A 14,162-nucleotide genomic window follows, 5' to 3' on the forward strand; every position below is an offset into this window, starting at 1 on the left:
ACAGATATAGAGACAATAATACACACGTAAGTTCATATTTCTTTACAGATTTCATTGTTCATGTGAAATAGTTTTTTGTGAAGTTTAGTTTGTTTACAGGTGTGTGTTCATATTTTGTTGTTTGCTGTTCGGTTTAAAAGGCAGAAGCAGTTTTCAGTCGAACAGTATTAAAAAAAACAAACGAAGACACTTAACTGGCCATTTCAGGTCACATTCAGACATTTCATGTGTTAAATAAGATTATATAAGAGTATCTCAATAAACATTTAGTAGCTCTTATTTATAGCTAATAAAATATTAATAAAACTCTGTAATAAAACTGTTAAAAAGATTCCTTTATCATATGATTTCTGGCTCATTCACTCATGATTTTGGAGAGAAAGCATTTATAACACCTTGCATACAGTCTTGTTTCATGGCACAGTCAGTAGTTAATCTATAAAATGTTTTGTTCAGTGGCACTTATGACTGTCTGTTGAGCAGTGGTTTAAATATACAAAGCCTCCCTTGGATTTTGGCACAATAAGAAAACATTTGTGCTGAATTCCTTGTCAAATAAATACTGGTACACAGGTGAGATCAGTGCTGGCATTTAGAAAGTATATTCATGGTCATTCAAGTTTAAGAGATGGGCATGGAGTAAAGGTCCCGCCACCTATTGTGCCCATACAGTATGCCCCCTAAGCACAAACAAAAAAGTCTGGGCACAAATTGGATCATGACCAGAACTTCTCTGAGCAAATAAAAGCAACTTTAGTGCATGAAGGAGCACACAAAACCTCTGAATCCATCAGGTTAACCGATATATCAGAGGGCAGAGCAAGGGAGTTCTGCATTTTGATGGAAAGCATTGAAATATCTTTACGTGAAAACAAGAAGTCAGGCAGTCAAATTGAAAGCCCAAGCTTGTAAAGAAAGGTTACATACGATATGTGATGATGAGAATTAAAAATGATGGATAAAAGCTAAAAGGTGCAAAGCATGCTGCCATTTTACAGAGAGCTTAGAATCCACTGTCAATGCTGATGGAGCGTTGAGTCACATGTTCAATCTCTCCTGGGACATATTCATTGAAGCTGGTTTGGTACTTGGCCAACATCTTTAGCATGGGCCGCAGTTTTAACCACCACTCTACCTTGGGCATCCGGTGCCTTGGAGATTAAAAGGATAATAATTAATAAACAAGACAATGTGTTTTCCAAAAGCAGCATATTTTAGATTTTTTTTGTATTACTTACTCAAAATCGGTTATTTCCTTCAGTTCAGTGACAGGGGTGAATGAGACAACCTTCCTGTTAAGGCCGATGACACATGCTGTTTCTGGTGAGTTGGCAAACACTCGGCCTGGTGGAAAAAAATTCAGTCAATACACCTGATGTTTGACTCAGGATTGCTTCATGTTCTATCAATGCCATCCACGACTTGCAGTAAACCTACCTTGTCGGTAGTTTTCAGTCAGTTTCTCTGAAAGCCACTCGATAGCTTTCACGCCCAGCTTCGTGCCAAAATTTCTATCAAAGGGAGAAGGTGCCCCGCCCTACAGCCCAAACCGAGAACAAAATTATCACATCAAAATGCCAATTGCAGTTGAGGTCAGACATTTAAATATACTCATCACAGGCATGAATGTCATGTTGATTTGGGGCTTTTAATGATCTCTTTCAACTGTTGTTTTTCCAGGAATGATGAATTGTGTGCACACGTTTGAATTTATTTTTGGATTTTCTCTCCACACAAGGTCAAAACTGTACACACAGGTTCAAATATATATGTGCAAAAGGTTCTAAAATGGCTTTTAGCTTGGCAAGGTCAAGGACTATTAGCATCTCGTCAATGATCATGATTGACTACAGTGGTAGTTTCTCTGCTAGAATAAAAAGGATTTTGTTTGACAGCAGTCATTGGATTGACCATTACTCAGCACAATGGGAAGGTCCAAAGAACTTAGTGACGATCTAAGAAGTATTGTCACTTGGAGCCATTTCTGACCAACCACAGATTCCAAGATCGTCAGTTCAAGCTATATGGTCTGGAAGAAGATCCAAACTGTCAACCTCAGATGAGAGGAAATTGGTTAGGATTTGCAGGAACCACCAAGGCTCAAGCCTGCTATGAAGTGGAAACTGCTGGAACACCAGCATCATTGTCTACAGTGATTCAAATGTTACAACACTATGAACTATAAGGATATGGGCCAAGAAAGAAGCCCTTTCTCCAAAATTGACACCTTCAGACTTGACATGGACAAGTCAAAAGCCTTCTGGATAAAAGACTTATGGTCAGATGAGACAAAGATTGACCTTTTAGGCCACAATGAAAAGGTAAATTTGGAGGAGTAAAAGTCAGACTTTTGAACCTAAGAACACTAACAGCATCATGCTTTGGGGCTGTTTTGCTGACAGTGGTACTGGTACATTGCAAAACGTGAATGGAGTAATAAAGGACGAGGACTACCTCCAAATTCTTCAACTTAATCTCAGTTCAACAGCTAAATAGTTGAAATTTGGAGACAAACATGAGGACAGCATAAACCAGAAATAAAATGATGATATTCAAGGATGTTTTCATCAGCTTTTTTAACTGCAGTTGGGTGTTAATTTAAAGCGTAGTAAAGTTGATTTAGCAAGACATTGAAACTCATTCAACCTTAAGACATTCCCGAGACCACTGTCTAGCATGTTGATTTAAAAAAAATCTAAAAATAATTCAAACACATGCACCTAATTGTTGTTTTTGTTTTTTTAAGTTGTTAAAGATGCTGTACAATCAATAAAAACAGAACAGCTCAAAGAAATCATTAAAAGCACAAAACAATCATTCCCATGACGAGTCTATGTAAGCTTTTGACTACAACTCAAAGTTGGAAAACTGATCCATACCTGCTGGAGGTGTCCCAACACGTTGACTCTGCAGTCAAAGATGTTCTTCCCTTCTGATGAATACAGCTTATGGATGAAATCTGTAGTGTAGTTTTCATGGCATTTTTCATTCCTGTCATGACAGAGAACATGATCAACAAAGGAGTGCCACAGTGTTATTGGATGCAGGCTCAGCTAGACAATTATAAAAACTGATGTGGCACTTATACAATAATTATCCATAATTTTCTGTTGCTTATCCGGTATCTGGTTGCATGGGCAGGAAACTAATTTCCACAATTTGAATCTATCTATAAATACATCAATTCAACAATTTGTGTGCTTCACATGGAACATAGAGTGAAATAATGAAGTCAAAATACATAATACATCTTCTATTCTATGAGTAAATAGCTGCAAACTAAAACTTAGCTGTACTGTTCTACCTGAAGACAGTCCTGTGAGCGCTGCCTAACGTGTCAATTTTAAATCTCCCATTGTTCATTTGGGCTCAGATTGGGTGACTGTCAAATCGGGTTGATCTGATATCCTCGTGTTGGTGTTGTTCCCAGATCATCATACTAAATGTTGTTCCAGGATCAACATTGCAAGTGACCAATCAGAATGTTGTGACGTCATACCTTTGAGACTTCGGGAAAAACCGGCGTAAAACAAAAAACTGTACTTAAGCTGCGTGAAACCGCCTCTGTCCGCCGATCAACGGACCCTGACCCTAACCCTAACCGTAACCCTTTAATAAACAGTAAGCAGAATTGATATTGTCCTTGCAACATTGGAATTTCATAAATGCACGAATGGCTTGGCGCAAAGGAATAACGTCACAACAATGTGATTGGTCACTTGCAACGTTGAACCTGGAACAACATTTTCATGATGGTCTGGGAACAACACCAACACGAGGATATCAGATCATCCGTCAAATCGCTGCATGAGTTCCTCAATTTTTAGACTTATCAAACTATTCAGTGACCTCTTGTGCCCTCACTGTAGGAAAAAGGATACATGCAATACAGCTTTTTCCTTTAATTTGTCACTTGTTTAAATTTAGTTCACTCTATAAAATGTTACGTACCTCAGGATTAGACCTCGTTGGACATCTTTCTTCATCTTTTCAGATAAGTGCTCCACATTTGTCTGCAAACAGTTCACATTATTAGAGGAAACAGTGCTGTGAACATCACAAAAATGACTTTAGACAATATCTTTTTCTTCTACCTTAAGGTCAAGGATGTTAAAGGGATCTTCAAAAATGTAGGCTGCATCAGCACCCACTGCTATGCCAGTAGCAGATGCCAGATATCCACAGTACCCACCCATGGTCTCCACCACAAACACTCGTCTCTTGGTCCCACTGGCAGACTGCTTGATCTTGTCACAACTCTGCAGAAGAATTTGATTCTTTGGTTGTAATATGATATTTTAAGATATTTTCCGTTTGACACCATTCTCTTGAAACTCTAGAGACTGTTTTGTTGGGAAATCCAATTACATCAGCTGCTTCTGAAATACTCAGCCTGTCTGGCACCATCAACCATGCCAACCATGCTCTTTTCCCCCCATCCTCATGTCTACATGCCTGTTGAATTGCTGCCATGTAATTGGCAGATAAGATATTTGCATTAATGAACCAGTGAGCAGGAGTACCTAGCAATGTAACCTGTGAGTGTCCGCTATTAATATAGGTTTAGAGTGATAAACTGTACCGCACCGTTTCATTTTCCATGTCTTCAAAGCTGGAAGATAACATCTCAAACACTAAATGTTTCTATTTGGTTTATATGCAAAATTATAATAAAAATGAACAAAAATTAAATAAACTCAAGTCTTTTAAACAGCTTAAAGGTCAAAGCAGTTGTGATTTCAAACTTAACACTGCAAAGAACAACATTTGTACAGAAAGCCCTACAAAAATATATTTCTGCTGAGCCCTACCTCCATTGCACAATTGACAGCAGTGTCTGTACCCACACTGAAGAAAGTTCCCGGGACGTTGTTGCTAATGGTAGCAGGGATAACGACCATGGGGATGCAGAGCTCATCGTAGTGAGTCCGGGCCTCGTAGAGCTCAAGCACACCTTGGTACCCCTTTGAAAGTCAAAGGCATACAGGTCAATATTAACACGGTAACTTATGGCTCGAATAATTTAGATTTGACACTTTTGTGCTTGTTATACCTCAAACCCTCCTATTACAAGCAGAGCTGAGATTTCGAACTTGGTGATGGTTTCCACAATCTTCTCCAGGTGAGAGTTGGGAAGAGTCCTTAAGAAGGAAATTAAACAAAACTTGTCATCAGCGTATGGCAAAATCTCGTAACACCTAAGCCACTGCTGCGTTAGGTTAAGCCTTTAAGATCAGGTAAAGTGATTCATATCAGTGAAACACTCACCGTTTTGTCCCCAGCAGTGAGCTTCCTTGGCCCGTCCATCCAGCCACACTGTGCCATTCCATCTCAAACACCTGCAGACAGACAGGTTGAAGAACACTTTCCTTTCAGTCTCACACAGGTTACTGTGGAACTGCTAAAATCTCCTTCAGTGTTAAAAAACAAACAAACAAAACAAAAAATTACAGCCTCACCGCTCCATCGGCAAGTCCCAGAAAGCCGTCATTGACCCCGTAGACTTTGTGTCCATGAGAGAGCCCTGACCTCACCGCCGACCTCACTGCAGAATTCATTCCTGCCGCCGGAGCTCCCACGTTCAGAATAGCAAAAGAGAAGTTGCTCTGAGGAAGCATAAGTCAGACATAAAAGAGAACACCAAGATTAAATCCTGGGATCATTTCACATCATTTATGGCTTAAACTGTCTACAAGTCCTCCAGACCTACCTTAGACTGAGGAGGCTTGTGGAAAGCGAGACTCTTGTAGATGTTCCAGTTGCTCTCAAAACTCCTAAAAGTACATCGTTAGTTTAGTTTTTTTAATTTGCAATAAAAACAATAAGGTGACATAAATCAAAACTCTCACCCTCCACGCAGTTTAATGGCTTCATCAAACCTCTTCTCATTCATGGCCGTCTGCACCAACTTAGTCTGCAAAGGGTGGTGCAGTAAAACCAGAGCTCAGCATCTCACTTCTGACCTGTTCTGTTCGTTACAAATAAATTACACGAGGACAGGAGAGAGACTCACCATCTCCACACACTCCACCAGAGGGAGGCGGACTGCTTGGTTGCCCGACAGGCCGATGACACAGGCGGGGGTTTCAGGAGAAGCCTCCAAGAGGGCGACGACCGCTTCCACACCCAATATGCTGCTCTGGAAACACGTGTTTGGATATATGTGCAATTAAGACAGCACTGACATTGAATACTGGGAATTAACCTCATACTAATTTGAATATTTATTTTTTTTTAAATCTACTCAGGCAGCCTTTGTTAGTATGCATCAATAGATTATTTTATTATCGGTATCAGGTCATCTTGTTGTGTATTATGCCACATACAGAAACTCATCCTGTGCTAGTTTTCTTCGTGTAATCAGTTTGTGTTAAGTCTGATTGTGGCCACTTGTTAGTAGTGCAGGTTCATTGTGTTAAATAGTGTTTAATAGGGCTGTTCGATATAACGATATATATCGGATGACGATATAAAAACGTCTATCATTTCATTTTTCGCTATCGTTTCTTTCGTGGTGTCACAAAATAAACTGTTTACGGCAATATTTTTTCATCATTTTGATGGTCACTGCAGTGGCTATATTAATTTATTAAAGTTCTCTATTTCTCTTATATTTAATATAACCACACTATGGACAAGCGCCTGTTTTTATGGGTTATGGTTAGCAACAACGACGGTAACACCATCGCGTGTCCGCTTGTTTATGTTCCACATAAACCTTTCACAATAAAGCTCAAGATCCTGTTGACATTTCAAAATAAACTGAATCACGTGAAAGAGCAGATTATTTACGGATGAGAAGTAAAAAAGAGCCGTCAGGTGCTAAAAAATAGACCTTAGACTCAAACGTTAGAACAGGCTTTTCCCCGCAGCACCCTGTGTAATAAATACTCACAAAACAACTTATGTCTAAAAATGTATAGTTTCATGCATCGGTTAAAACACTCGACTCCAGCTACATGACGCGCAGCTGGAAACACTTCACGCAAGTCGAGCTGTCCGAGATTCACAGAATTTACAGAAAATGTTACATTTTTGCGATTTATATCGTTATCGGACGATAGAATTCTTATATAAGGATAAGAGATTTTGGTCATATCACACAGTCCTAGTGTTTAATTATCATTTTAATGGTCAGCCAAAAGGAACAATCAGGAATATTGACAGAATAGCTTTGAGACGCAGTTATTTTTGTTAATGTCCCTGAATTTATTACTTCAACAATATTTACAAGTTTTATATGAATATGAAATCTGTTGTTCAGCTTACCAGCATTCTGTCAAACGCTGAGGGAATTCCTCCTCGCTGAACGTGGCCAAGTACTGTCACTCTGGTGTCATAACCCAGTCTCTCCTGCACCAGCTTAAAAACAAACACATGGAAGAATTTCAGTGTTTTATGCATTTGAAAAAGCTCTCAGCAACAGCTGTCGCCAAGAAAAACTACAGCCGACCTTTGCAGGAGTGAAATAAACAATCTATAAATCAGTATCTGATATATTCAGATTGTAGTGCTGCATTAATGTGCGTTGTCTGACTTACATCTTTTATATAATTTGAGGAGATGGGCTTGCCATTTATGTCAATGGCTCCTTCTGCGACGATTATGATGTTCAGTCTCGACCCCCCGCTTGTGCGGCTCTAGAAGGAAACGGGTAAAACATGTTATTGTGTCATTAAGCACAAACCTGTGTCCAAGTTCTTTAAAGTCAGAACAACTACAGTCAAAGGAGGACTGTTATTTCCATCTGGAGTAATTTATCTGGTGAAACGGCTCTGTTTGGGAACTTTTAAAAAATGAAAACCATAAATCAGGGAGAGCTTCCTGTACTACTCTATGTACACAAAAAAAGCTGGAGGTGGCAACAGGACAGGCAAGACCCTCATTGGACAGAGCCGACTTGGTTTGCACAGTGCCTTGCAGATGCACAGATGCTTGTATGACATTAGCAAACTGTCCTGCTTTCATGGCATGCCTAAACTGACACTATGCCCAATTCGTCTACTTCGACACAGGCCAAACCTGTCATGTGGATACACACAGTGAATGTAAATCAGTATATGCATGGGGCTAACATACAGTCTGGACTTGTGTCTTACCCCCTTTAGACGGGCACACATATTGTCCTCCCAGCCCTCCTGAGGTGGAGCCTCTGGAATAAAAACCCAGTCTGCCCCTGATGCCAGAGCTGACACTAAAGCCAAATACCTAAAGTTGTAACAAAGAATAAAAGGACAGTTAATACATAACAAGAGCTGCATGCAGCTGCAGTGCATATGGGATAGCAAAATGGGTTAAAGTGCAACTCTCACCCGCAGTGCCGTCCCATCACTTCCAAAACAAATGCACGCTGGTGGCTGTAGGAAGTACAAAACAGTTACAGTGAGACTCTTTTCCACAAAGTATGTCAGCAAACACACAAAGAACATGCTGGTGTCTGAGAAGGCAAGTCTGGGCAAGATGGAAGTCATGCCAAAAGCCTTGAATGGTGCAAAAGACCACATTCCATTAAGAGTTAATCATTCACTGTTCAGGTATATTCAGATAACTCTGATAGGGCTGAGATTAAGTAATGCTAAATCATCAGCATTACTCCATGTCTGTTCAAGTAACTGAATACAACTACTAAAAAAAACCCCAACACACACATGAAAAGCTGGAACCACAAAATGTTTGGCATTACTTAATCGCCGACTAATCTTTTCTTGATCTACGTGCAGTATGTTTACTACCATAAATCTGCTCCTTTGAAGTAGCACTGCAGCACATGTGGTGTGCTCGACACATCTTCCTTTCTGTAACTCATTTACTAATTACTCACTTATCCAGTGACCTTGTGCATGCTTCTTTTATGAAACACCAGGCGCTTCAGTGCTGTTCCGAATTACCCAGCGGCTCACCTCTGTGCAGTGGTCATTATGGCGTCAATTATCTCCATGATGCGGTGCAGCGCAGAGTCGGCACCGATGGTCATGTCGGTGCCGCAGAAGTCGTTGTCTATGGAGCCGACGAGGCCCACGATGTTCAAGTTATAATGCTGCTTAGCCATAGTGTCTGTGATCCTTCCTTAAGTAACACACACACACACAAGTGTTGAAATTAAATAAACTCCAAACACGTTTCTGAGACTTCAACAAAAAATGACTCCACTTCTTGTTTCTGATATGCACTCTGAGTAGTTTGATCTTCTTGAGCAACACTCACCTTTCTTTACGAGTTCATCGAGTAGATCGCTCCACTCATTGCGGAAGATGTTGGCTCCGGTAAGGCTGCCGTCGCCGCCACACACGCACAGGTTGGTGATGCCTTTCTTTACCAGGTTGAAGGCAGCGGAAACTCTGCCCTCACGCGTCATGAAGGCCTTGCAGCGGGCACTGCCTATCACGGTCCCACCCTGCAGCAGAGATGTAAAACTAGTCAAAAACCAAACTAAGGCAGACAGAATATTTTAATCAGGCATTTTGTAGATCAGTGAGATTCATAAAGCAATGGTTCGCATTTTTGGTGGATACAAAATTCAAACAGCTAGTTGTGAAATAATTTGATTTTTCTCCAATTGTTTTGGTTTTGACCTCTCAAAATGCATAAACATAAACCTGGGGAGGAGGACTCACACAACAATAGAAGGGTGGGAACCACAGGTACACACAGATTAGATTTACCTGCAAACGGGATACTCTGGCAGATAATCTGGTGGTAAGCTACAATTACTACCTCACACTGAAAGACTCTGCTAACCAGGCAAGCTGCAGTTTGCATCCATGTCTGTTGGGACTCATAACATAAATGTAGTGAGATGTTTTGAAGGAATTTAATAAAAGTTATTCAGCATATTTATGTTTGGCCAATAAAAATTGCATCAGAGAGCAAACAACGCTTCAGATCTGGATGTGACAACTTCTAAAACATGGATGCTTCATCAGCACTTTCAACCCAGCAGCACAGGAGATCTACTATACTGGGCTCGAACACATTTTATCTACAGCCACTACAGTTTCAAGGTGGGCACCCAACCAAAACACAGTTCACGTATGTGAAATATGGTCACATATTTGGCACTGGATAAAGGCTGTAAAAATAAGGGAACCTTTGGCTATTTGGATAATAAATGTCAACACTTTATCCTTTTGTTTTAAGATATTTGTATTAAATTTGTCATAATAAATGTCTGAATTATGGCAACAAATGTCCCGGTGACCTTTGATCACCAAATTCCAATCCGTTCATCCTTGAATCCAAATTATTATTTGTGCCAATCTTGAAAAAAATTAATCAGATGCTTAGACTGTTCCTCCCCTATGCAAGGCCACCTGGGTTGGCTGGAAGACTGTTTACTTAGCCTGGCACTCTGAATAGTGCAGCCTGCGTCTGATTAGGCTAAAAGCGCATGCAGCAAAGCTCCTTACCAGGTTACAACCAGTAATAGGAAGAGAAGAGACGAGAAGACATGGATGAAATAATAACAATAAAACTATAAAAAAAAGAGAGAAATAGAGAAAATTTTAAGCTCAGAAAAACAACAACAAAAATTCAAATTCTTTTCAGACATAAGCCACATGAATTTTTAAGGAGATCCTTAAGGGTCTTAGAGAGAGCAAAAATAGGAAACTGACAATTAATTCCTAAATTAGGTCCTCCATAAATTTAACGAGTAAAATCCATGATGGCTGAATTTAATTAGCTGCTTAAGTGTCCATGTCCTGTATGGTGGCTCAGTGTCACACTGCCCATGCTTGATATGAAAATGTCCACTCCTGAAGTGTTTTGTAGCAAAATAACTTTTACTCTGTGCTGAATATCGTCTCTTATAACAGCTACCTTTAACCACAGTAATAGTTTAACCTACCAGCTGAATAATGTCGGTCACACTGTGCCAGTGGGCCAGTTTGATGTTGTCTTCCCCATCCACCAAGCCCTGGTAACCCTGAGGAAAAGAAATTATTATGGAGGGCAGTCAAGCAATAATGAAAAAAGAACAATCTCAGAGTGTTTATAAGCTGTATTTATATGTAAAAGATGGCCAGAGTCAAAATAACACAGCGTACTACAAGTACTTTCAACTCCTCTCTTATCTACAGGGGTTTGCCACACAGATTTTAGATGCCCTTCATTAAGTGCCACTGCACAGCATGTTTACTCATTCTCCTCCTGCTCCATATCTTTAGACAGTGTCCCACATTTTGACTGATTTTGCAAGACACACAGTTTTCAAAAGTCTGGCTTTATACCCACGGCATATAAATAATTAAAATCAAATAAAGGTTAGCCTGTCTAGCCCGTCAGTAAAAGTTACAAGTTACCAAAAAGTCACTAGCATTGCAGAGTTTGGTGAATACGGTAGAAAAACACCACAAAGAAAATAAAAAGCCAATATATACTCAAAATTGTCTCCTTATTGCAAGTTATTTTTTTGCACTGTATTTTATGTGACATAAATCACTAAACATTGCTCAAATAGTCTGATATGGCTCATAAAAAGTATTCCAATCTACAAATGAAGACTGTTACCAGACAGAACAGCAGCTGAAATAACAGTAAAATAAGAATATAGGAGCATGTAAAAACTATCACATGACACCATACGAACAAACTCTAACTTGCTTTTATTCCTTTTGTATTTATTTACCAAGAGAGTTTGAAAAGTTGCATTCAAACACATTTCCACTTTGTCCAGTCTGGTCACCCACCCAGCGGGTTTTTCTACCTGAGAAACCGCATACATTAGCCACGCCCTAAATAATAACGCTGAATCAAGGTAAAACAAATACAGCATTCATGTTTTGAAAGTGACTGTAAAGTGATGGGTAAAACTTCTTTAGGAGTTATTTTATAGGAGTTTTCGTCTGACGAGTCGCCCCCTGCTGGCCATTACAAAGAACATTTCATCTGTCCCACTTGAGGACTCTATCTTTATTGTCCCATTTTTTTAATGCAAAGAGGCTTACATACAAAGCTTGTTTACCTCATGAATGAGATAGACCTTGGCCCCCACATAAATGCCCATCCTGGTCACAGCTCGGATGGCAGCATTCATCCCTAAATCAAGGATAAAAAGTGTTAGATCTTCCTCTTCTTGGGTCTTTGCACACAGGCTGTTGCATCACAGCTCTGCATGGGGTAATCAAACGGTAAGGTGGGTATGACTTCATTATCTGTTATCTTCTCTGACCGCAGCAATAGACAATGGGAGGCTTTGATTAGTCAGAAACAGATACACTGTGTGAGTTCAAAGGGGAGGCAGAAGGGTCTAGCCTTTTAGAAGCACTAACATTGAAGTGTTTTACACCCCTGAAAATGCTTATAAATGGTACTGTGAAGGCATAAAGCATGGGCATACAACCACATCTTAAAGTACTGCTATTATTCCACAATAGTGCATTATGTTGGATTGTCTTAGAATTACTGATGTACGAATGCAAACATCAGATTATTGCTGCAGCAAGTAAAGTAAACAAGTATTACTATAAACTCGTAGTTACTGTGTGACCTTTGATCCCTACTCATCCAGCTGCTATTCCGAGCTGACTACCAGCTGCTGTCACCTCAGCCCTCGACCTAGCCACATTTTCCCACCACACAAACACGGGTTTACATCCACAAATATTGTCGAGTTGTGAGGTCACCTTGTGCATCTCCACCGCTGGTCAGCACTGCCATGGCCCGACCAGCGCACGTCATCTTCAGCTTCTCTAAGTCCATCAAAGACATTTTTTAATCTCTTCTCCTCGCAGCTACAAAAAAAAGAGAGAATTTGAAAAAATAAAACCCGTCGGCTGGGAGAGTAAAATTAGCTCTTAGTGTCTTGATCCTAGGGAATCTAGCTGCCTCTTCCTCGTTTGCAAGTTTCTCCTCAGCAGATCGTAACTTCCAGCGGTGACACCCACAGTATACAGCTGAGGGGGGATGTTTGCTCTTTTCACCCGCTCCGCCCGGAGCTGCGGTTTTCTCCACTCGCTCGTCTTCGAGAATCTCCGCCTTCTCTCTGAGCCCCGAGGCTTGTAACCGAAGGAAGTGCAACCAGCACGTACACCATGGGCAGGTATTCATACCGGAAGAAGGCGCAATCAGTGGAATAATACAGCAGCAGAACAGAGCATGTAAAACCTCAGGTCTGAAGATGTTAATGAAGTAACTTTGAGAGCCCGCCTATCAACAGGAAGGAGAAGAGCTGGTTTAAAAGCCAACTCAGTAATATTTTATAGTAAAAAATAAAAGTATACAAACTTCTGGGTATAATAAAGTATACAGTGTAGCCTCCACAGGACTACAGTAACGTGCAAATGTCTCGAGCATCCTCTCATTCGTCTGTATTCCAAGCTTTGTCATTCTTAAAAATTTTCTTCAGACATTTACTGCTTTTTCACCCCATCCCCTCCCCTTTTTTAACCTGCCACTAAACACTGACCTATGACTCATCCAACTTATCAAAGAACCATTTTTTAAATTAAAGAGCATGACAAATAACATTATTTGATCCAATTTATTTAGTTTAATTTATGGAAAATGCTAATGATAGCACAGTTTGACAGACCTAAAGTGTTTTTGTACCATAGAGGTCACTCCCAGAGAAGTTTTAGCTGAAAACTTGGCATATCTATGCAAGCTGTGCAGTGTGTTGTGAAAAAATGTGGGGAAACGGGACAAGTAGAGGACAAAAAAGGAAGTTCAAGCTTTAAAAAACATTTAATAGAAATACTATATAAAGTAGATAAACCGGATCTGAAAGTTATGTCCTTAAGAAACCTGGTCCTTCAGCTGACCCATCTACTGCTCACTGGAGCCTCAATAGAAATGGTCTCAGTAGAAGGGTGGTTGTCAACAAATCATTCTTAAGGTGGGGAAATGTTGAATTACGCCAAAAAAAATACTCAAAAACTGGACTGAAATTAGTGACAAGAAGTCTGATGGAGTGAAGAAGCTGAAACTTTTGGTTCAAATTACTGTCAATATGTACGAAGGTCAGGAGAGCTCTTCAACAGCAAGTGCCTATAGCAGTCTGTTGTTTGGAGCCGTATTTCAGCCAGTATGTTGGGGATCTTGCCAAAAGTGATAGAATTATGAACACAGAAAAACACCACCAGATTTTAACCTACCATGAAATAACAGCCAGAAGATTTCTTATCCAATGGTTGGGGAAAAAAAAAAAAAAAAAATCATACCTG

At 40.1% G+C, this 14,162-nt stretch overlaps 1 protein-coding gene across 1 annotated transcript; it reads right to left on the minus strand.

The window, feature by feature from the left end:
- Positions 1-100: 100 nt before the first annotated feature.
- On the minus strand, positions 101-12,967 carry pfkla (phosphofructokinase, liver a). The gene is made up of 22 exons (XM_004555456.5): positions 12,624-12,967; positions 11,963-12,036; positions 10,847-10,924; positions 9,205-9,394; positions 8,901-9,066; positions 8,313-8,357; positions 8,100-8,208; positions 7,542-7,640; positions 7,270-7,362; positions 6,014-6,139; positions 5,850-5,914; positions 5,711-5,774; positions 5,460-5,606; positions 5,269-5,339; positions 5,054-5,141; positions 4,812-4,964; positions 4,095-4,259; positions 3,952-4,013; positions 2,880-2,991; positions 1,438-1,537; positions 1,239-1,344; positions 101-1,151 (listed from the first exon to the last, which is right to left on the minus strand). The coding sequence occupies exons 1-22, from the start codon at positions 12,706-12,708 to the stop codon at positions 1,004-1,006; spliced, it is 2,346 nt and encodes a 781-aa protein (XP_004555513.3). The 5' UTR covers positions 12,709-12,967; the 3' UTR covers positions 101-1,003.
- Between the last annotated feature and the right edge of the window lie 1,195 nt (positions 12,968-14,162).

The sequence above is a fragment of the Maylandia zebra genome, linkage group LG16 (genome assembly GCF_041146795.1).
Source record: "Maylandia zebra isolate NMK-2024a linkage group LG16, Mzebra_GT3a, whole genome shotgun sequence".
NCBI lineage: Eukaryota > Metazoa > Chordata > Actinopteri > Cichliformes > Cichlidae > Maylandia > Maylandia zebra.